Raw genomic sequence first — 23,364 nt, forward strand, 5'->3', positions numbered from 1 at the left:
ATCTGAGCACAGAGTACATAGCCGCTATTCCTACGAATAATCGCAAAACTCCAGTATTTTACCCACCAGACGAAAAGGAAACACAATCGCTTTTCAATTAATACTCGGCATAGTCCGATGCCTCGGCACATAGCCAGACACCGGCCTCCCCTCCGGCGTCATAGGGAACAACTTCGCATCCGCCCCCTCAGCCGCCTTCACAGCCTCCCACAGCGGCGCCACCGCCTCCTCGGGCACATTCCCCACATCACCCCGCAGTATCCTCGCCACCGGCACCCTCTCCCCATAAAACCTCTCATTCTCATCGCTCCGCTCAATCACCACCGTCCCGTCCATCTGCACGCCCGCGTAAAACCCCCTGCTCTTCACGTACGTAAAAATCGGCGCCCGCCGCTTATGCACCTCGCTATCGACAATCCCACCCGCGCCGACGGGGCCCACGGCCGCGCTGATCTCGCCGCCCACCGTGCAGCGCACCTTGCAGAAGGCGTCGAGCGCCTCCGCCGTGTTGATGACCAGCACGCAGTCGTAGATGTCGATCCCGACCAGGAAGCCCACCCCCGCCGTGTGCAGCAGGATCCCGCTCGGCGGCGACCACGACCCGTCGGCCTGCCGCGCGATGAGGACGCCGGAACCGGATGCGCCTGAGATGTAGAAGCCCGTCCGCATCGTGGTGAAGATGGCGAGGCCGACGGCGTTGCGGATGACGTCGGGCGGGATTTTGTTGAGGACGTATTGTTTGCCTTTGGGTCGTCGGGGGTCGTCGGGTAACTTCCCGGATGACGATGATGAGGGGGACGGGGATGGTGGTGGTGCTGCGGATGCTGCAGGTAACGACAAGGATGACGATGAGGCTTCTTTCTCGAATCCTTCCTCTGTTTTCGTTTTTCGTTAGTATGCGGGAGTGGTGGTGCGAATCGAGAAAAGCAAGGCTTACTGCAAAAGCTTGACAAGATGCGCGCCGCCTTGTCGCTTTCCTTGTCAATCGACATGGGCCAGAAGGCCTCAGAGCCAAGCTTGTTCGAAAGCTTGTTGACCGGGTCGCCCAGTTTGTCGGCCCAGCCCCAGACTTTGTCGAAGCCGACCTTGCCCTGTTGTTTTGTGCGTTGCCACATGGTCTTTTCGTCCGTTCGGTATGAACAACGGGAAGTCTTCTGGCAGTTGAATGCTAAAAGAATGGATTGCAGTGTATTTAAGATTTATTCTGGAAGACAGACGTTATTAACGCGAGCTCGGCCGGGGCGAGACCAAGCGCCTCGGGCTTTCGGTGGTCCTCGCGGCCGTCCGCGGACCCCGAATGACGTTGCCACCCGGGGCTGTGTCCAATCGTTTAAAATACGTATCCGTTTAGAGGCGGAACAGAGCTTTATTGGTGATCGCGGCACGCTAGAAAGAAGGTTTAGTGAGAATTCCGACTGCTACCGTTGATGATCGCCCTGTTACCCCTATCCGTGGCTTCCGATGTAGAGATTTGGAGTCTCACCTTATCTTTCTTATCTTACCCTTCGCGTTCATTTCCAACAACGAGGTGAAGATAAATCAAAACAACCAAGTGACAAATTGAATGAAAAGGGAAAATACAATAGCGTAGCACTTTCCGTTCTGCGCTAGGGCCGGGTGTTCCCGCGTTGTTTAGGTGCGTCGCGGCCCAAAAGAGGAACTGAAGTCATCAGGTCGAAATGGCCTTGTCCTTGGTGTCTATGCATCCCTTCCTATTAGCATTCATTGAACTTGACAGCTCACACTCGGCTGCACCATTAGCTGGAGACCGTTTGAGATGTGGTGAAGTTGTTGTATGCAAGAGAAGCTGGGGAGATAGCTCTGAGCAGCTCCCAGAACCCTACATCCTGGGTGGCCTTCTCTCGAGGATTGGCAGGATGGAGACACAGGAGGTGCGTCGGGGCTGCGTCTTGGATCGCATTTGATGCAACGACGAATTATCTAAGCATCAGTGTACATTGGCGGGACGAAGGGCAAAGAGATCCATTATGGAGCGCTGAAGCGCTGAGAAATAATGAGGATGGAGACGGGCCTAAGTGAGAGCAGGAGCATGATATGTTGAATAAGCCTACAGAGGCGTCAGCTGATTGCATTATAAAATGGCTGATCTACATTCGGGTCGGGAACCGCGGAGGAGTGCGGAAGATGAGCCGGTGCACGATCCAATCCACCCACACTGACTCCGGCACTGTAGTAGCGACAAGTCCTACGCCCGCAAGATAACCAAAGAGCTACAGAAGACAGTGACGGCGGTGTGATTGAAAGACACACCACTCCTTGGCAAATTTACGGAATGTTGACCGGCTGATCCACTCATCAAAGTTATGACCGCAACACCAGCCCAGAAAACGCGTGAGAGAGCGCTCGGCGCCGTGGAATGGCCATGCGTTCCGAATGCGTCCGCCCTCCCACATCTCCTTAGAGCAACGCTATACCGTGATGATTCCACCGGAAGCTCGGGAAGCGGTATGTCCGGGTAATGACGGACTGGGCATGATGACGTTATTGGGTGGTGTTGCGGTGGCCAAGAGGCCGTGCGTTGGCCTGTCCCGTCCTCGCTCAACAACAACACACCCCGTCTTCTCCCTAGAGTAATCGAACTTTCCCTTTCCTCGACCATTGTATGAGAGTGTCGATGCTGCTTTCCCTCCGGCGATTTCGGTGAAGGTTCCATGTTTCCCTTTCATGCATTCGACGTCATCTTCCAGCCCTGCCGAGCCTATTCTCGCGGCTGTCGATCTTGCGCTACTTCAACATTGCTATAGCTCTACCTCCTATTAGGCGCTCCATATAAGATACCATTTCGGGATATACTCAAGCCTTGGCTTCGGCATCCGTCAGCTTCCGTCTCATGATCTACTGCTGATCGCCAAGAAAATGCAAATCCTCTTCCACACCTTCCCGACTGGCTCTCGTGCGGACTCTGTTTTTGGCGTGAAACAGCCCTACGGCATGCCTTCAGACACGTCCTGCATGCTCCCATAATTGTATCCCTGCAGGATTTGATTGGTTTCGTTGAACTGAAGCTGGCTTGCTTGAAGTCTGCCTATCGCGCAGCAGCCTGGACCCTGCACCGGTTCGCCCCGGAACCGCTCTTTGGACGCCTGATCACACTCGCTGTTCATTCACACCGCCCGGCGTGGATTCTTGGCATTGTTGATTGTGAGGCTCCGCGATGACTACGAGTCAAGATTACGGCTGCGAGTCAGCTTCACCATGCACCGTAACGCCACCATCGTGCCGCCCACCCGACCCAAGATCGTACCTGCTTTCCGGAATTTTCGCATCAAGCTTATTCTCGTCCCCGGATGGCGTCACTTGGACTAACGCCTTCCGCTATCTATCTAGAAAGAAGACTTCGCGGACAGCAAGGGCAAAGCTCAATTCAACCATTGCTCATGTCGCGAAGTTGAGAGGACTTTTCGCATTCGATACGCACGTGTGGGAACGCTACTGTGTAATTGGCACCCCAAACGTGGTTGCAACCCACGTGGGCGGAGCCGCTATGTTATGCGATTCATGGCCCAATCACACCTCCAAGGCGTTGCCAACATAGCCCAAGAAGTTTCAGTCATTCCTCAGTTTCCGATACTGCCCCGATTTTGCACCAGTGCATTATTGCCCAGGCCGGTAGTCTTCAGCCAAGTTGTGGGAGATGCATGCCGCTCCTTAGCTACGGTCAGGGCGCATTTAGCGAGTGTCTCAAAATAAACCTTAAGCTTAATGATTCGGCCCGGATCACTTGCGCCGGTGGGGGAGCGGGACCCTTGCGCCTCAGTATGCGGGTAAGGCTAATGCGCTCCCGGAAGGTGGATTTCGTCCTGACCACTAACATGTCTTGTGGCAGGGGTATTATCGCCTGTAATTTCTCCTCCCACAACACTTCTATGCAAAAATCTGGGCTTTGTGTGAGGGCCACCATGATACTGGGCGCATGTAATCTCGAACAGTGTACTGGGAGTCCCCCTGAGTTACCGCACTGCCATGATCGAAAACACGAGCCCCCCACCCATACAGCATCCCCACGACTCGCGCTCATACGACCTCGCATTCGCCAAGCGAGTTTCGACACAAGTGGCTTAGGAAACACGTTCGCCAAGTCTCAGTCCGAGACTCCAAGCGAAACGCCTTGATAGTGATGTCGTCAATTCCGGCTTCCGAGCTACCTCACCCGCTTGAACATCACTGAATATATTAAAGACGAAACACTATATAAAGTTGGGCCCCATCCTTCTGCAGCTCGAATCCACCATCACCAACACATTCGGACATCTCCCACAAGAGTACAATTCCAATCGTTTTCAACATGTACATGAACACCCTCGTTTCTGTCCTTGCCGCCGCTTCCTGCGCCGCGGCTGCTCCCCTGCAGCTTGAGGCACGCGGTACCGTTGCCCACGACTCCCTCAACCCGTGGCCGGAAGCCGTCCGCGCCGGCGTCGAGGGTGAGGCCATCAAGCGCTTCGCGCCTCTGCTCCACATCGCCCACGGCTGCCAGCCCTACACTGCCGTCAACGAGGCCGGTGACACCAGCGGTGGTCTCGTAAGTTTCTCTCCTCCCCAGCATACACCATTGCAGCAACACTGACCCTTCCCCACAGCAAGACACCGGCTCCTCGACCGGCGGCTGCCGCGACCAGAGCAAGGGCCAGACCTACGCCCGCGGCGTTCAGCACGGCGACCGCTACGCCATCATGTACGCGTGGTACTTCCCCAAGGACCAGCCCAGCTCCGGCGTCTCGGCCGGCGCCCACCGCCACGACTGGGAGAGCGTCGTCGTCTGGCTCGACAACGCCACCGACCAGAACATGATCGGCGCCGCCGCCTCCGGCCACGGCGGCTTCAAGACGACGACCACGCCGCAGAAGGAGGGCGACCGCGTCATGGCCGAGTACTTCACCAACTTCCCCACCAACCACGAGCTGCAGTTCAAGACCAGCCCCGGCAAGACCTACCCCGTCCTCGACTGGGACGCCATGACCGATGCCGCCAGGACTGCCCTCCAGGATACCGACTTCGGCAGCGCCAACGTGCCCTTCAAGAACGGAAACCTTGAGGCTAACCTCGACAAGGCCGCTGTTTAAATTAATTAGCTGATTTTGTGGGGGTGTTCGTCTGTGGATGCTGGTGTAGGATGGGCTTGTTAGCTATTCATCGATGTGAAAGCATCATGTTGTACATATTAAGGAACGAGCAAATATAATAAGTTCCATCCATAAATACAGCGGAGTGGTATAACTACGGGTGCTTTGTAGTTTTGGAACTGATGTGATCTTTGTTATGATATTCTCCGTTGAATGAGTTCTAATATCTTACGAACTGAGGCATTTGATGCAAGAGCAAAAGAAATCCAGTAGTATTCACTCGAAATAGAAGTATTTGTTACAGACTTCTCTCCCCCATACTGCTACTACTGATGTAGTTACCGACATGACGTATGCCTGGATCGGATGAACGAGCGGCATGGTCCTAAGATTGGTGGTGATATCATTTCTTAGCGATAAAGAAATTGGATGGGAAGAAACACAGGAGTACCGGAACGAAGATACCACTTTCTAGAGGCGAGGCAAGATAAGCGTTGCCACGTTCTCCACTAACCCCGCATTTCTCTTCACCTTCGCGCGCCCCGAACTTCACTTCCACGGTACGGCCTCGATAACTCTCCTGTAATACACCCGCATATACCCCGTTCTCTTCTTACAAGATAAGGCTAGATCCCTATGCAGGACGAAATAAGCGAGAATGCGATTCTCGATGCGTTTGACGATCTGGCGAAGCGTCAAATAATTATCTATGGGGAAACAAAAGCTGAGCTGTACAACGATGGCCGATTTCCCGTAAGTTCTTGCCGGTGAGGCTGAACCTGTTCCGCCAGCTGAGCTCCCTCAAGTTCCAGTTCCTTGTGTGCCCCGTGCTGTCCAAAAAGCCACAACTGAAAGACGCGTACGACAAAAACAGCCCCGCACGCACCTTTGGTCCAGGAAGCGACCTCGAGTTCGCCGACGACAAGCTTCTCCTTACTTCCATTAACGGGACTCACAGCCTCATCCTGAATAAGTTCTGCGTCTTCCGACCGCAGTATGTGTTGCTGACGGCCGACTCCTACCGACGCCAAGACGAACCGCTCAACATCGAGGACTTCGATGCCATCTTGGCCGCGTGGGGTCGGCTGACTGGATCGCACTACGCGCTTTACAATTGCATGGAGGCTGCAGGCTCCAGCCGTATGCACAAGCACCTGCAGTTGCTCCGACGTCCGGCTGACTTTTTGCTTTTCCCTGATCGCCCCGATTTGCACGCGGCTCAAGTTCCGTTTCTGTATTTTCTTTGCCGTTTCGGGTCCACACCTCCTTCAGCCCAATTCCTTTTGGATTCCTACAATGTGCTGCTGTCTGAAGCGAAAAAAGCACTTGGATCTCCTGAAGAAACCAGCGCGTTCCCCCATAATGTGTTGCTTGTGAAAGAATGGCTTCTAGTAATTCCGCGAAGGCGTGCGGAGGTGGATGGCGCAAGCGCCAACGGAGCTGGGATGATGGGAATGGTATGGATCGCGGATGAAGAACGGTTGCAGCGGTGGAAGGTCCTGGGACCCGCCTGGGTCTTGTCTCAGCTTGGGTTCGCGCGGGTTTAGGCAGCAACTTGATCACTGCTGCGTCCACATCTGCAGGAGAAAATTTATTGATTGATCGGGTTATCGTCTCCTGTGGAATTGCTTGAAAACTAAAAATATTAGCGCCAGCCTTACTTCGTATAAAGATTTCTTGAGGGAATGATGGCTGCTCACGCGCGCCTCATAAATACTTGTTTGACGAATGAAACTCTTCTTATCGGTCGTGAAACCACAGCGCATGACTTTTGGCTATTCGAACGCAATTCAGCCCCCAAAACATCGAACGCCACCGGAGATGCGCGATCCGAAATACGTGATTCCCCATGAGAAGGGGTTAAGAGGCATTACAGACTGATATCAGCTAGAGTGAGTCCAAGTCGTTCGATATTTTGCGGAGAATATATGATGTTTGAACTCTTTTGTATGTAGTTTTTTTTTTTTTGGCGGGTCACATCTTGAAGTATCAATGCTTGTTATCAGGGGATACGAACGTTATGCTTAAATAGGCAAGCATCGCAAATGATGATGACATAAGGTTATGGCTGAAGAAGCACGGTAAGGGAGAGACTCGTGTAGGTACATTACCGTGGAAATGCAGGAGTAGGTAGAGTCCTCAACTTCACTATGGAATTCAATACCTACTCAACATCGTATCAAACAAAGGCAGGCAGTGATAAACTCATATCAAATTTAAGCTCACACAGTGCCTTAGAAAATGATGTTCCAGTATCGTGTTCCTTTACGCTGTAACAGTGACAAAATAACGGCGCAGTAGCGCGGGCAACGGGTCCCCGCAACAAGCAAGCGCAGCCACGAACGAAATACCGCCGAGCTTTCGCTCATAGATTTGTGCGCGGTCCAGTCTGCTGATACCGATCCAGCGGCGCTGCGAAAGGTATGTTGACAGGTAGTTGTAATAGGTCCCGTGGCTGCCGAAGATGTTGACGAAGCTTGGCAGGCAAAGGAGGTAGAAGGAGAAGGAAGAGCATGGCAACGCCCATGGTCTGTAGGCACTTAATCTGGATCAGTGCGGTTTTGCGACATCTGATGGGCATGTAGAGCCGCGCCGGCGGCTCGTCGTACTCATTTCTGTCTTCGCCGTCCTCTTCCGCGACTTCTTTGACCCTCCGCTACATCTCTTCACCTCCGCAATAACAATGCAACCACGAACGTCGCATCCACCCACCACCCCCGCAGCAGCATCGATCAGCACCGGCAATCCCACCAATACCCCTACCCGCGGTACGCACAGGTAGATGACGAGCGACTCGTGCAGCTCCAGTAATATCGTCCACGGCCGTCCGCCAAGCTCGTCAGGCACATCCGTCTCAATCCGAGATACGATTGATCCGAGATTTCCGGTTTTGGTGTGTGCGCTTCTTAAGCTGGGGATGCTTATCTGATCCGACAATTGAACGAGCCAAGCGGAGCGATGGTAGGAATGAAAAAGATGCAAGAAACATGGGCCGTATATCAACGATAGGCTTAACGCTTTCTAAGAATGTAGGTATACGATGACAGTAGAAAATGGAAAATTTACAAATTTGTTAAAACAAGATACCATTCTTGTCTTAACCTGTCTAGTATCCAAACTGCGTGAAAGTTGAATAAGGCACTTACAAAGGTTTGAGGTAGATGTCGCATTTTAAGGGGAATGGTCTCGGGGAGCGTCATTTGGCCATGTGCACTCTTTTTGCCTTACAAGCTCTTCATCTGTTAATTATCCATGTGCTAGCTTTTCCGACCATACGTAGCACAGTCCGTCCCGTCATGGCACCTTGCATCATGCGATCTATGAGCGAGAAATGGCTCCCAAGAGCTTCTTCTACATCTATAGCTTGACAGGATCTTGAGAACACGGTCACGCAAATTTTTCATAGCTCGACAATGTATGTACGTACAGTAGAAATAGGCAGCACTGAAAACTCGCCATGTGTTACACCAAGCCAAGCGTCACGCGATTAGCGGCGGAACGGCCCGTTGCTGAAATGAGGGCTTTACCAAGGGTTATCGTAGCCGAAGGCTAATGCGAAGAATAACAGGGTCTTGAAACAGGGGCAACTACAGGCCCCCAGAACAAACTATTCGAGTTACGTAGGCAGTCAAAGCTATCGCTCGGATGCAATTGTACAATTCCCAATAATAGCTTTAATTAGCCATGACATGCCCAAAAAACAAATTCAAGCCAGCCTTCGGCTGCCACACCCCTTTACGAGCTGAAGAATGTGAGATGGTGTGCGGAAAATGATAGAAGTTCAGCCTTGTTTCTAGCCTGGCTGTAATGTTAGCTTGATCTGTACAAAAATGGCGCAATATTCAGCCTCTAAGCCGAATGATCAAGAAATCGACGACAAAATTGATAGCGCGCTCCAATAGCAAGTTTTCCAAAGCCAAAAATGGTCAGGGAATGGAATAAGTGTGATGAAGAGGACCCTTCCAGAACGCAGGATCCGTGGTTGTGTGGCGCCTGCACGCATCTGAATAAGCAGAACATCTGCACAAAATACGATAGTCTCCCATGGATGATGACGTGCTGATCCATTTCTTAGATGTGGCGGACCACCTCTACGTAAATGAGCAGAATTAATTCAATAGTGTATGAGACGTTAGAGTAGGTGTCACCAAGTAGACTCCTCCGATTGAGATTTTGGCTTGATTAGATTTGCCAACACCTTCTCGGCGAGTTTCTTGGCGAAAATCCAAATTCCCTCGTGTTAGTCCTCTTAGCAAATTGGAAACCGTCAAGCTGAAAGCGCTGACGACTGCAGTGGGGCTGGGTAGATGTGTAAGCACAGTAGCTGCAATGCATGTACTAGGGTTTCCACTCCCTGCAGGCTTGGCTGCCAAATTGTTAAGCCCACTTGACCCACCGTGCCGCCGGCGCGATCTGAAGAATTCAGCAATGGTTATCTTCAGATAAGTCACCGGTGAGCGGTCGCATCATCTTGCTTTTTGAATATCAGGCTGCGTTGATTCCGGAGTGCAGAAGATGTGACCCCCCAATAACGATGGAAGGCTGCACATGTGATGATGATGCGCCATCCTTACACCGCATTTGATCATGTTTCCATTTTCCAAGAAAAAGCCACTAGAGCTGAGGTAGCAAGGCTGAAAATGATCTTCGATGGGATGAGGCTCAAAACGAAAGTGATGGTCATAAGAGCACAAATGCACTGGTTCATCTCAATCTCTGCCTCATACGACGATCAAACTGTACCCAAAATGACGGACTCGACCCCGGATGTTTACTGCCTGAGCGGCGAAGGGCGTTACTACGTGTGCGAGACAGGCTCAAAATTTGTGGGGTGCTGCAGGAGAAACCCTTGCCATACCGGATGCAATGAGGAAGACCTGCTGCCAAGTTACTTCAAAGCTTCTAAGTATGGCAAATTTCCTGACCTCGACTGCAAATCTGGGCTGTTCTATACTTGCCAAAATGCCGTTCGGGATGGATACAGTGGGTGTTGCAGAGTGGATCCATGCCAGGAGGAGAGCGGTACAGGATGCCCACCCGAGCATGTCGCTGGTGCGTATTTGCCGAATGATACTCGCAAGGCAGACTACTACTTGACGTTGAACACGACCTCGACACCTCGACACCTGAATTCCACGGATCGCGCGGACACACCACAGCGACTAGCAGGAGAAGTGGTAGCTTTCTCACATCGGATACCACCCATCGCTGTTGCGGCCTTTGTTGCCCTAATGTTCGGCGTTGTAATATCGATAGCTGCGGTAATGCCTTGCCTATCACGTTTGATTTACTCAAAGGTGACATGGCCCAAACGCGGCAGGCTGGACAGGTAATGTTCCTCTTTACGCAATACCACCCTAGATTGTCAAAGAGCTAATCGAAAGTACAAGTGAGGACATGCAACCCATAATCGAGATGGTCAACGCTACCCAGCACGTCCGTGGGAAGGTATTGCGACGACCTTCCCATAAACGACCGCAAATACTTCCCCTCGCCAGCATCGTTGGACCAGCCATTGTCAATGCCATCCTGGTAGGGTTTCTGGCATTTCTATGGTTCGGAACCGAGCGAATAGCAGTATGGAAAAATATCGTGGCCGCGGAGAAGGTCGCCCAATCGGTATCTATCACAACACTTCTCGTCCGTTTCATGGTCGATATGCAAGCCAGCATCTCAGCAGCAATGCTAGCCGCACTTATGCTTGAGGCTAACGAGGGAGTAAGACTCTCGGACGTAGCGAGCATGTCGATTCTCCGTTATCGAGCCAGTCCATGGGAGATGTTGCAGCCAGTAGCTTCCAGCCTAGAGTGGACGGGAAATACACTACGAGTATTGCGGTTTCCGGCACTCTTGGTACTTTTACTCCTGTCCAGCATCAGCCTGCAGTTTAGCTCAACCATCCTGCTTTCGGACTTGCAGCTCAGGTCCCTGCCAGGTTTCAACGAGACGAACCATCTGCCTCAGGATTTCTCCTACAACTGCATTCCATCTGCAGAGAACTGCCGGAATCTTTGGTTCAACCAAATACCCCGTACAACTGCGTGGACGATGAATCCTGCATCTTATCCGACATTTGGGGAATACACCGAGCCTGTGGATGACTCACGAACCAACCAGGATGACACCGGCGTAGTCTTAAGAGCTTTCTTGCCAATGTCCGACGCAGAGTCTCGGCAAAATCTCCGCAACCACACTGGACCTGCTCTCGTTCTTGACGCTCGAGTGAGCTGTCAGGCTCCAGATCTCGATAAATTAACACTCAGTGCCCCATTTTACGGTAACATTTCTGGGACTGTTACCAACAGCACAAGCAGCCCACGCCTACAGCCGATCATACCTACGAGTTTCTTGTGCGTTTTCGCCGGTCCAGGCCAGAGGTCGATATGTCAGATCGGCGTCAATGTTGCTTATCTATACATCGGATCACTCGACAGCCATTTTCAGAGGCAGAACAAGACCTACGGCACTGCCTTCTTGATCATCGACCCTTCCGGCAACTACAACAGCCAAGCAAACATCTCGACCTCCGCCCTCACATCCACCAACGCCAACACATCCACCCGCGGCTCATGGACCGACGTGTCCCACCCATCCGCCAACTCCACCCTCTCTCTCTCCCTCTGCTTCGCCCCCTGGGACGCCGCCCGCCTCTCCGTCAACATGCACAGCTCGCAGAACCGCACCGAGCCGTCCCCGCACTGGACCGCCCCCTCCGACACCGAGAGCGTCGGCAGCTTCAACATGGACCCCGTCCTCCACCAGCTCGGCCTGCATTCCGAGCCAAACGACAGCAGCTTCTGGCAATCCACCTTCGAGGGCCGCGGCGTCCTCGCGCTGGACCGGCCCGCCTCCCTCGCGCCGCCCGCGCACTCCCTCCCGCCGTTCCAGCGCCCCTTCGTCCAGGCTGACATGTCGTCGGCTGGCGGTGGCTCGTCGGGCATCAGCGTGCCGCTCGCTGGCAACCGCTCGACGCTGCTGTCCGGCCATACGCTCGATGCGGTTCTGAATAATTTTACTTATACGCCTGATAACCTGCTCGCTGCCGACCCGGCCGTCGCGTCGTTGTTCAACGCTGCTTTCCGCGCTACGAACGCTTCGGCTGCCCGTGCTCTCAGTGCTGTCATCACCGCGCTGTCTGCCACTGCGTACTACGGCCAGATGCCTGCTTTTGATTTCGTGCCTGAGCGCGGGGTCGAGCAGGTTTACTTCCGGACCGTGCAGATGCCCGTCCGCGCGAGTGGTTTCGCTGCGCTTGTGTGGTTGCTCGCGGCGCATACGGTGCTGGTTAGCATCATCATGATGATCTTTAGAAATAAGGCGACTGGATCGCTGTTGAGCGAGGCGTGGCAGTGCATTGCACAGTTGCAGGGTGTTGTGACTGATGTTTGTATGAGATATGACGGCAGCGGGAGAGCGGGTGTGGTAGCGAATATGAAGGATAAGGAGTTAAAAAGGGTATTTGAGAGGCAGGGAAGGAATAAGATAAGGGTAAGGATTGTCGGGTCCGGAGATGATGAAGGGAGGCTTATGTGGGAGGTTAAGGATGTCAGCGAGTAGGTGTTGTAAGTGGAGAATAGAGCACTGGGAAATTTGTTTGAGCGTGGGCGGCACGGATCATTTTGCTTTCTTCTTTTCATGCACAACTGTTATGTTTCATTGAATTGAACTTAATAGAATTGAGGCGGGCGGGACATTGATGGGAAGGTTTTACTCTGCGAAGTTGAAGCTCTTGCACTTTCTTTGATACTACTTGTATCTAATTCTGATTATCCATTCGTATACATTACTCGTTTACTCGTTTGGAGCGGCCTCTGTTTGAACCACACGTCCATCCTGTACATACATTACGCTTACTACCTCAAGAGAACTGCAGCAACAGCAGTGAGGAATAAGAGCAGCTTCCTGCCGCCCAAAGAACTTGCGCTCGAGTCATCGTCCCCGCCCGAGGTCGCCGTTGCGGACGCGCTCCCTCCGCTCGAGGTGCGACGACTAGTTGAGCTCGTCGTCGACGATGCTCTGCTGCTAGTTCTGGTAGCAGTAGATGATTTCCCAGAGAAACTCTCCGTCGTAGTCCCATCCACGACAATGCCGTCAGTTCCGGCACTAATCACCTCACCGCCAGTCGTGATGGCCGCTCCGCCCACCGTCAGCGTCTGATCTCCGATAACGACGATGCCCGTACTACCGTCAGGCCTGACCGCCGTCACAGTCTCAGAGCCGATAGTCAGCACAGCCTCGGTCGTGCCCGAAGCACCGCCCGCCGAACCGGCAACAGTGAACGTCTGGCCGCCAGCAGTGATGACAGAGCCCGCCGTCCCGCCCAGCGTCTGCGACGTGCCATCCACAACGACGACACCCGAAGACGCCAAACTGATGGTGTGCCCGTCAACCGTGGTAGCGGCCCCACCAACACTGATCACCACGCCGCCCGTCGCGCTCGCCTGCTGCCCACCAGCAGTAGCCGCAGAGTACGACACCGTCGAGCCGCCCACCACGACGCCGTCCGACCCAACACTCACCACCTCCCCGCCGCTCAGCGTCGCCGCAGCCCCACCCGCCGTCAGCGTCGTCGCTCCTCCTACACCACTGCCACCGCTAACGACGACGCCTTGCCCATCCGCAGCCGTCACCGTCTGCCCACCAACCGTCACGACCGCCACCGACGACGCCGATGCCGATCCGCCGGAAGCCTCGCTGTACGCCTGTGTTGCCGTCGCGCCGCCCTGGCCGTCAACCACCACGACGCCGGAACTACCGACGCTGACGACCTGCCCGCCGGCAAGCGTGGTAGCAGCCTGGCCTGCACTGACGACGACGGTCGATCCGCCTGCTTCCGTGAGGGTCAGGTCTTGGCCGGGCAGGGCGGTGTACGTCGTGCCGTCGAGGGTGACGACGGCCGCCGAGCTGGCTCCGTTGGCTGCTGCAGCGCCTGTTGCGGCAGCGGCCCCTACTGAGGCATCATCGGTGGAGGAGGGAGGGAGGGCGATGGTCACGACGGACGGATCATCAGACGGGTCAGAGGGGTTGGCTGAGGCGGTGGGGTTGGAGTTGGATTCCCCTGCAGCAGCAGCTGTGCTTGCTGGGTCAGAGCTTCCTGCGTCTGCACTGCTGCTGCTGCCGCCGGGATCGGATGTGTTGTTGTCAGGGTCGGAAGAACCGGGGTCGGATGAGTCGGGATCAGAAGTGTCGTCCGGGTCAGAAGAGTCAGGATCAGACGAGTCTGGGTCAGAGGAATTAGGGTCGGAGGAATCAGGGTCGGAGGAGCCTGGGTCAGAGGAGTCTGGGTCGGAGTCTCCCCCTGAATCAGAATTATTACCAGGATCAGAATCCGTAGGATCAGAGTCCTCAGGGTCAGAGCTTCCGGGATCAGAATCCGTAGGATCGGAGTCGCCGTCGCCGTCTCCCGGGTCAGAATCCACCGGGTCCGAGTCGTCGTCGTCCGGGTCAGAGGTCACTGGATCCGGGCTGGCAGTGCTCGATGGCGGGTCACTGGCATCTCCTCCTTCGCTGCTGCTGGGGTCCGCAGAGCCACTCTCAGTCGGCGAAGGCTCCTCCTGCTCCGATGTCTGCTGCACGCTGGTCGCCGTCGGCTGCTGCTGCTCCGTCGTTTCCTGCTGCGCGCTGGTCGCCGTCGGTTGCTGCTGCTCTGTTGTTTCCTGCTGCACGCTGGTCGCCGTCGGTTGCACCTCCGTCTCCGGCGCCGTGGTGGCCGGACTCGTGTTCGTCGGCAGCGGATCGGCCACCGTCGAGCTGGGCTCGGCAGCCGCGCTGGTGGCAGCCGGCTTGGTCGATTCAGCCTCAGTCGTCGTGGCCGACGGCGCGAGGAGACCGCCTGCGGTGGTCAAAGCAATCGGCGGGTCGTGCATGGCGTACGTCCCGAAAAACTGGCTCAGCGGGCTGCAGCTCTTCCAGGCCGACTGCAGGTCCTGGATCTGGGTGTTGTACAGGATGTTGGGCTTGTAGTCGTCGTGGATGGTCGACGGCGCGCACGAGTTGATGAGCTGGCCCGGGTTGTCGCTGCACGAGTTGGGCCACCAGTACGCGCTGCTGGGCACCAGCGGGATCTCGTAGCCCGACACGGTCGTTTTGGCGAGGTTGGCGAAGTCGAAGGTGCGGGATAGCTGCTGCGAGCGGCTGTTTGGCAGGCTGTACAGCTCGCCCGGGGGCACGGGGATCCAGATCGATGACATGTCTTGGCCACAGGATTTGGCGTCGTAGCCGAGGCTGTCGCGCGCGTACATGGTGGTGAAGAAGAGGTAGGCGGTGGGCGAGGTCATGGTGTAGGTGCCCACGGTTGCCGTCACGATTTCGCGTTTGTCGACTTGCCATGGATCGGTTCGAGTGGCGTTGGGGCCGCAGATGCGATCTTCCGTCCATTGCTGCGGGAAGTAGTACAATTCCACATATTCACTTCCCCAGAGATGGCAGGTCTCATCACAAGAGTTGGGATTCTTGCAGTTCGGCGCCCAGTAGTCCGGATCCTGATAGAAGGAGCCAGCATCCGTGGCCGTGTGCGCCTGGGACCAGCTTGACTTGTCCACACTCCACAACGACCAGAGAGATGAACAGTCTTGTGAGTTCTGAGTACACGTTGGCACAGCGGTGCCGGTCGTGACATAGGACGTTCTTGTGACAAGATCAACCGTCTGTGAACTGTATCCGAAATACTCTACGAAGGCGCCACCGCGAGGGATACCATCACAGAGCGTTATTATTGGCGTGTCGTTGGTGCCACGGGACGTGGAAGTTATGCCGCCCACCCAAATCGAGGAGGACGTCTCATATGTTTGCCCGTAGGATGAACTCCAATTGCCCCATGCCACATCGCAGCTGCTGAGCGAGAGAAAGGTCTGGACGGGAACGTCGGTTGGAAGCCACGTAATCGAATTATTGGCCAGTGAGATGGTGACGGTCGCGTTTCTGGACAATGTTTTTGTAATGGTACTGGGCTCAGGAGTGGCGGCTGCCGAGATGTTCATCTGGTTGACATTGGATGGAGTCTGAGCCGGAATATCGGACGAGGTCAGAGTAGAGACACTCGACGAGCTCAGAGTAGAGAAATTCGACGAGGTCAAAGTAGAGACATCCGACGAGGTCAGAGTAGAGACATCCGACGAGGTCAAAGTAGAGACATCCGACGAGGTCAGAGCAGGAACGTCCGACGAAGTCTGGACCAAGGTGTCGGGCGAGTGCTCGACACTGCTTCTCGTTGTGTTCTGCCATTGAGCATCTATTCTAGTATGTTAGTTCTGTAGCACGACGTCAGGTGTTATACTGACAGGCAACGGGTACTGCTGCAGCGCAGGCAACACACTGCAAAAAGGACCTCATTGTGGCATGTGGAGCTGCTGCTGCGGTTCCTCCGGCAGGAAGGAGCGCGGCTTTGTAAAGGATTTCCCTGGCCCCCACAGATGTGCGGACAACGTTTTCCCGTCATGAGAGACTTGTATACAGGCCGCGTCCGCCCAATAGTCTACATCAATGCTTTTTACTTGATTCGGCAAGTCCATTGGCCGTTCCTGCTTTGCCAAGCGGGGCCAGAAGATGCCACTGCTGCCTTGTGGGGGAAAAGCTTTTCGGCGAGACAAAACAGTGTTTATTTGTGGGACGATAAGCCCTGCGCTAGTCTTGTCGTGTAACGGCTCGCTTTGCACTGCTCAAATAGGACGCGCTCCGGCACCACTCATGTACCCTTGTACCCTTGTACACCAACATGCCAACAAACACCCCGCAAGAAACGGTGTAAGCCGCGAAGCAAGGGGAAAATCCCATGTGGCGCGATACCCGCTCTATTTCCGCACGTCTTCTTTGTTCTAGTAGGTGATTTGCCAAAAGATAAGACACCACAAGCGTGCAATGGTGCCTTGCAGCCAAACTGCAAACATCCGAGACCGATCGGACCGCACCCCACTCACGGTCAAGCGGCTCTTGCTCGGAGCCTCTTCCGTACCTCAACACCTCCGGCCCGTCCAGAGATCCGCGCTCTCACTCCTCGCCCACTTCGATTTCTTCAACACCTTCCAACTCACCGCCAAGGTGATAAAGATGGCGATGGTCACGTAATTCATGACGAAAGTCTCCGCATCCCACGGCGCAAACGCCGTCCAGCCCTGAAAGAAGATAAAAAACACCGACAGCCCCAGCCCGAACCACGGCGTGAATCCGTCCCACTGCGCGCGGAACGGCAAGTCCTCCAGCGGCACGCCCTGCGCGCGCATCGCCCGCCGCAGCCGGATCTGGCACGCGCAGATGGCCCCCCACGTGATGAAGGTCGACACGCCGGTGATGCTGACGATCCACGTGTAGATCTCGCCCGCGCCCGACGACAGGTTGAGCAGCGACAGGAAGCCCGTCGCGTTCGTCACGACCAGCGCCGGCACGGGCACGCCGCGTGCGTTGGTCCAGCGGAACAGCTGCGGCGCCTGGTGCTGTTGCGCCAGCCCGACCAGCGTGCGCGAGCCGACGTACAGCGCGCCGTTGACGGCGGACAGGATGGTCACGAGGATGACGGCGTTGACGACGTGCGCGCCCGCCGTCGCGCCGACGCGCGTGAAGGCGATGACGAAGGGGCTGCGCGCGGTTTTGCTGCCGGCGGACAGGAGGTTCGGGTCGTTGTAGGGGACGGTTATCGTTAGGAAGAAGATGCCGCCGACGAAGATGATCAGGATGCGGTAGAAGACAGTCCGGATGGCCTTGGGGATGTCGCGGACGGGATTGGCGGACTCGCCCGCCGTCAGCCCGACCATTTCCGTGCCGCTGTATTGCAGGGCTGCGAAGACGAAGATCTTGAAGACGCCCTTGGCGCCGTCGGCGAAGGCGCCCGGGTCTTTGTAGAATTTGAAGCCGATCTTCTCGCCGCCGATGGCGCCGCTGGATATGAGGATGGCGCAGAGGAAGAAGGCTGCGATGAAGAGGAGTTTGGCGGCGGAGAGCCAGAATTCTGCTTCGCCGAATGTGTAGACGCCGAGGAAGGTGAATGATAGGAAGATGAACCTGATGTGTGTGTTAGTTCTTGTGCTAGCGCGGATATCGGAGAATGAACTCACCAGAATACAAGCACCCAGCCCCATGTTGGCATAGCTGACTGCCAGAATCCGAGTACCAGGCTCAGATTATCTGAATGTGTAAGCCGTGAATCTATAGCTATTTTTCTGCCGAGGAAGGCTTACTGTATTCGGCCATGAGAATTCCAGCCCACAGAAACCAGTAGTTCCAACCCAACGCAAAGCCAAATGCCGGGTCGATGAAGCGAGCGGTGTAATCCGTGAACGATCCTATGCAATACGGTCAGAGTCTTGATGACGGACTGCATGCTGAAGTGGGGCGGTGCGCAAACCTAATGAAGTACTCACCTGGGGTTGACAAGAACGCCGCCAGTTCTCCAAGGCACTGCATGACAGCCCAGAGAAGAGCGCCAACTGTTGCGAAGCAGATAAGCAGGCCTGCAGGGCCGGCTGTGGACAGACCTGTGCCCATGCCCACGAAGTAACCTGGCCCGATGACGCCCCCAATGGCAAGCATCATCTACAAGCCAACGGCGCAACGTTAGCAGGTCTCCTCATCAAGCATCATCCGGGTCAGGGGTTCAAACTCACAAGGTGCCTCTGCGCCAGGTCCCTCTTGAGCCCGGTCTCCTCCCTAGCTGGATTCACAGGCTTGACTGAGCCCTCTCCATCACCTAATTGTTCAACCTCCCCCTGTCCGACTGACTGCATCGGTTTAAGCCCGTTATCTGCATCGTTGGAATCGGTCTTTTTGTCGGACGACATGGTCGGAAGTGATGAAGCCACGAAAGTATGTGCAACGGATGATAGATGAAGCTGGAGAGATGAGTTCGAAGACACACTGTCCTCTATTTCAGCGGGCGAGATAGAGTACCCACGTGATTCCAGCCCGGTCGGGACTACCCAGCGATAGGTTATCGGATTGGCGACGGCGGCCAATCTAGCCTCTGTCGCCCCAAGCTCGATTGAGAAAAGCGTGAGCCGAGTCAAATAGACTGGGCTACATGTGCTGTTTGTTATTGTGGGGGATCGGCATAAACGGACATGAGAAGCAGTTGTATCAAGGATATACTTGGGTGTGGTCTCTAGGCCAGGGTGGCAAGAAGTGGGGGCATACTCTCTTATTCATCGAGGTATTCTAGAGTCGTCTTTTCTGCCAAGTAAACAGGGAATCAAAAGGAGTTACAAGCGCTGCTCATAGCAGATAGAAGTGATTTTACTACTGCCGTGTAAGATTAAACTGATTATCTATCTGTCCATTCCCCAGCTATGGATAATAGTGATAATGGTAATGATGGTGGTGAACATGGTGGTGTACATGCATAGTGGAAGAATCCTGCGAGTGGAGGCTATGGCCAGCACCGACAGGAGGTTCCCGCGGCAAAGAAGCATTGGCACCACTGTCAACTTCTGACCCTGATGATGGAGGGGTGAAGCCTTCAGGTGATGACGTTGATGTAGCAGGATCATTGTAGCCAGCATCATGCATGGCCGAATCCAACGAATCGGCCGGAGTTAACGCTGTGCAGCCAAATTGTGCATTTCCGGGGTCCTCCGGACTGGCCACCGAGAGCACGGACGTCTGATTATGGTTCATGCTTGTCTGGCCGATTAGGTGCTCAGTCCCACTATGCAAGCCCCAGGCGTCACTTATCCGGTGCTCGTCCACATTTCCGACCCCTGGAAAAGGCATTGGGATGTCATTGTTCTGACAAGCGCTAAGGGAGATGTCGGGCAACGCTGACTGATATCCTGCGTCGGAGGGTTGCATGGTATCAAACTCTGCTATATCGAGGTTGAAGTCTGCTCCATCTAGAAATGATTCCAAAGCCTGGATGTCAAGTGGTGGTATTGCCCCCGTGGCATCCGTCTGCGAAGCGGAGCGAGGTTGTTGATGAGGAACAGTATGAACTGCATCGGCATCATTTTCGTTATCGGGGATCAAGAATTCAGGCAACACATTGGGCACAGACCCAGAATCTGGGGATTGAGTTTTGTTTTTGGAGAGCGCCCGCCATCGGTTGCGGCAGGTCAAGGGAGGGCGTCCGGGGAGCCCGGCTGAGATGATCGACCAGCTATGACCAAGTTCTTGAACCTTTGTGCGGAGATAGGCATCTTCCTCTGGTGTCCACTTTTGCAGACGCCGATTCACCGATGGAGCAAGGATCTCGGTGTACCTCTTCGCGCATTGGTCATCTTTTCGGCCAGGGAGGAGGAGAGCTGCGAGATCAATTAGAACCCAAACAACGAAGTAAGCAATTCCCACATACATATTTGTTTCCATGCAGGGCCAAGGCGTGAAAACTCCCGTTGCAGGATGCGGTCTTCTTCCTCGGTCCAACGCCCTTTTCGCAGGGATGGGTCAAGCGAGTGGAACCAGCGCTTACGACAATCCTAAACACTAATCAGGTACAAGTTCCAAGTCTAAAAAGACTATTACGCTTACCTTTGCTGTTCGACCGGGCAAACAATTTGCGATGTCGTGCCATCGGCCTTCGCGGCCCCTCTTGTCGCCGTATCTCCGGATCAGGTCGGTAAGCACCCCGTCCTCTTGACTGGTCCATCGTCGTCGCGCCATGTTCACCGTAAGGCTATAGGGCGGGGGAGGAATGCAGAGAATGCAGTCCTATCCCGAACCCCGCACGACTGAGATGAGGTTGGAAAAAGGCCGAGTCATGCCGGGGTGACGCGCTACCGGTCACGTGTTTGACTCGGCCCGCAGCTGATAGAGGCAAATCGCCTGTTTCGGCACCCGTTAGATCGGATATCCCCCACTGTTGACCGAGATCTGAGCTGTGGAGATGGAACTCAGCTCTACCGCCTCAACTCGGCTCGATTCGGGATATGATCTTAAAAGCGCGTCTGCTTGGCTGTCAAGACGATGCATCTCCAACTCAATCATTGAGCATTCTCCTTGTCCTGTTCCAAAATGTCGGCTGGCACTCCTCATCCTTTTGACCCAGCAACCGCTGAGGAGATCGCATCTGCGGCGGATGCGATCAAGACCCTCTTCAATGGCATCCCGCTGCATTTCAAGGCGGCGGGCATTGATGAACCCCCGAAACAAGCAATGCTCGAGTTCCTCGATGCCGAGCATTCAGGGCGGCCACTTCCGCTCGTGCCAAGGTGCATCTTTCTGATTTGGTACATCAAGAGTACACCGCGTCTCTTCGAAGGCATAGTTGATGTGACCCACGGGAAAGTGGTGTACCACAAGGAACTTCCACGGGACTTCCATGGGCCGGTTGACAGAATAGAACTGGGTCAGGCAGCCGAGGTTGTCATGGCTGATGAGGGAGTCCAGCAAGAAATTAAGAGGCTGAATCTGGACAACACCACGATAGTGCTCGACCCTTGGGACTACGGAGTTGATGGTCACGAGACGCAAGAGAGGCACACTCAGGTATGCATCCTTTCTAATGTCATATATCTGAGGTTAACACGCTCTTCTCTTAGGTGTTTATGTACATGCGAAACCCCAAGAACAACAACCCGGACTCAAACCATTACGCCTTCCCCCTTGATTTCATGGTCATAGTAGATCTCTGCGCCATGAAAGTCAAACGCATCATACGGCTTCCTCTTGGGTCAGACGCAACCACTACTCCCTTGGGTTCTGATGTCCCGCATCCGCATGTTGATCCGGTTGAGCCTGAGTATGCACATGAGTTGCAAAAGGTGTCTCCCAGAGCCACCTTGAAGCCGTACCAAGTTGTGCAACCTGAGGGCGCTTCTTTTACTGTGGCCGGTAACTTGATCGAGTGGGAGAAGTGGCGGTTCCGCGTCGGCTTCAACTGGCGTGAAGGTGAGTGTCATTGGCAGCTCCGTGAGGATTCCTGTATTGACGCTGAACAGGCATGACCTTACACGATTTATCCTTTGATGGCAAGAGTAACTTTTACCGCCTGTCCCTCTCCGAAATGTTCGTGCCGTATGGCGACCCTCGCAATCCCATCTACCGCAAGGGCGCCTTCGACCTGGGCAACGTGGGAGCTGGTGTTACCGCCAACAACCTTCAGCGTGAGTGCTCACGTGCTTTCCAATTGGCCTCTTTACTAACCCAACCCCAGTCGGCTGCGACTGTCTCGGCATGATCAAGTACCTAGATGGCTGCGTCATCAGCCCAGACGGCACGCCGGCCCCGCGTCCCAATGCAATCTGCATCCACGAGGTCGACAACGGCATCCAATGGAAGCACACGAACCACCGTACGGGCCGCGCCGTCGTCGTGCGCAAGCGACAGCTCGTCCTCCAGACGATCATCACCGTTGCCAACTACGAGTACATCTTCGCGTGGTACTTCGACCAGTCCGGCGAACTGACCTTCGAAACGCGCGCCACGGGCATCCTCTCGACCCAACCCATCGCCAAGGACGTCAAGGTCCCGTGGGGCACGCGCGTGGCGGACGGCGTCATGGCGCCGTACCACCAGCACCTATTCAACCTGCGCATCGACCCGGCCGTCGGCGGGAACCGCAACAGCTTCGCCATGACCGACTCGGTGGCGATGCCGTGGGACGCGCAGCTCAACCCGCTCGGCACCGGCTACGTGACGCAGGAGACGGTCGTCGAGCGCGGCGGCCCCCTCGACGACGACGTCGCCCGCGGCCGCATCTTCAAGATCCTCAACGAGTCCATCACTAACCCCGTCTCGCTCACTCCCGTCGGATACAAGCTCGTGCCGCACCGCAGCCAGATGCTGCTCGCCCACCCCGGCACCTGGCACGCCCGCCGCAGCGAGTTCGCGACGCATCCGATTTGGGTCACGCCGTACGCCGATCGTCAGCTCTTTCCGGCGGGTGAGTATACGAATCAGGGGCTCGGCGGGTACGGGATTGCGTCGTGGCTGGATCCGGAGTCGCCGTATAACCGCGAGCGTCCGCGTGATAATTCGGCGCCGGGAAGGCCGGTGGTGCGGGACACCGATATCGTTGTCTGGCACACGTACGGCCTGACGCACAACCCCCGGGTGGAGGACTTCCCTGTCATGCCGGCCGAGATTGTGCAGATCCATCTCAAGCCGTACAACTTTTGCGAGTTCAATCCGACCAATGACGTGCCGCCGTCTACGCAGGATAAGAATCAAAGTCAAGAGTACAAGGGTCCGGAGGAGAAAGAGCTGGCTGCACGGGGAAAGGTGTGTTGTCAAAGCAACCTGTAGAGTTTGAAAAAAAAATAGGTAGACTGATTCATAGAGGATTGATTATATTTTCTTCAAACGCTCGTTGGTATTGCATTACTATTTCATGATCTGAACGGCCGGCGTGATGTGTTTC

General features: G+C 55.0%; 6 protein-coding genes across 6 annotated transcripts; 3 read left to right on the plus strand and 3 right to left on the minus strand.

Annotated features, from left to right (window-relative positions):
* Nucleotides 1–93: 93 nt before the first annotated feature.
* Nucleotides 94–1,115, minus strand: LTHEOB_6689 (uncharacterized protein; the record flags this gene model as incomplete). Its single annotated transcript, XM_035515972.1, has 2 exons — nucleotides 94–875; nucleotides 938–1,115. The coding sequence occupies 2 exons, from the start codon at nucleotides 1,113–1,115 to the stop codon at nucleotides 94–96; spliced, it is 960 nt and encodes a 319-aa protein (XP_035372724.1).
* A 3,191-nt stretch (nucleotides 1,116–4,306) lies between these two features.
* LTHEOB_6690 (Necrosis- and ethylene-inducing protein) lies at nucleotides 4,307–5,084 on the plus strand (the record flags this gene model as incomplete). The annotated part of the gene is made up of 2 exons (XM_035515974.1): nucleotides 4,307–4,543; nucleotides 4,602–5,084. The coding sequence occupies 2 exons, from the start codon at nucleotides 4,307–4,309 to the stop codon at nucleotides 5,082–5,084; spliced, it is 720 nt and encodes a 239-aa protein (XP_035372725.1).
* A 6,153-nt stretch (nucleotides 5,085–11,237) lies between these two features.
* LTHEOB_6691 (uncharacterized protein) lies at nucleotides 11,238–12,641 on the plus strand (the record flags this gene model as incomplete). Its single annotated transcript, XM_035515975.1, has 1 exon — nucleotides 11,238–12,641. The coding sequence occupies one exon, from the start codon at nucleotides 11,238–11,240 to the stop codon at nucleotides 12,639–12,641; it is 1,404 nt and encodes a 467-aa protein (XP_035372726.1).
* A 296-nt stretch (nucleotides 12,642–12,937) lies between these two features.
* Nucleotides 12,938–16,415, minus strand: LTHEOB_6692 (uncharacterized protein; the record flags this gene model as incomplete). The annotated part of the gene is made up of 2 exons (XM_035515976.1): nucleotides 12,938–16,314; nucleotides 16,364–16,415. The coding sequence occupies 2 exons, from the start codon at nucleotides 16,413–16,415 to the stop codon at nucleotides 12,938–12,940; spliced, it is 3,429 nt and encodes a 1,142-aa protein (XP_035372727.1).
* Nucleotides 16,416–17,035: 620 nt separating this feature from the next.
* On the minus strand, nucleotides 17,036–18,853 carry LTHEOB_6693 (Amino acid permease; the record flags this gene model as incomplete). The annotated part of the gene is made up of 5 exons (XM_035515977.1): nucleotides 17,036–18,077; nucleotides 18,131–18,200; nucleotides 18,254–18,358; nucleotides 18,437–18,608; nucleotides 18,680–18,853. The coding sequence occupies 5 exons, from the start codon at nucleotides 18,851–18,853 to the stop codon at nucleotides 17,036–17,038; spliced, it is 1,563 nt and encodes a 520-aa protein (XP_035372728.1).
* Nucleotides 18,854–21,017: 2,164 nt separating this feature from the next.
* Nucleotides 21,018–23,249, plus strand: LTHEOB_6694 (Copper amine oxidase; the record flags this gene model as incomplete). Its single annotated transcript, XM_035515978.1, has 4 exons — nucleotides 21,018–21,491; nucleotides 21,545–21,893; nucleotides 21,944–22,108; nucleotides 22,159–23,249. The coding sequence occupies 4 exons, from the start codon at nucleotides 21,018–21,020 to the stop codon at nucleotides 23,247–23,249; spliced, it is 2,079 nt and encodes a 692-aa protein (XP_035372729.1).
* Between the last annotated feature and the right edge of the window lie 115 nt (nucleotides 23,250–23,364).

This window comes from Lasiodiplodia theobromae (genome assembly GCF_012971845.1).
Source record: "Lasiodiplodia theobromae strain AM2As chromosome Unknown scaffold_19, whole genome shotgun sequence".
Taxonomy (NCBI): Eukaryota; Fungi; Ascomycota; class Dothideomycetes; order Botryosphaeriales; family Botryosphaeriaceae; genus Lasiodiplodia; species Lasiodiplodia theobromae.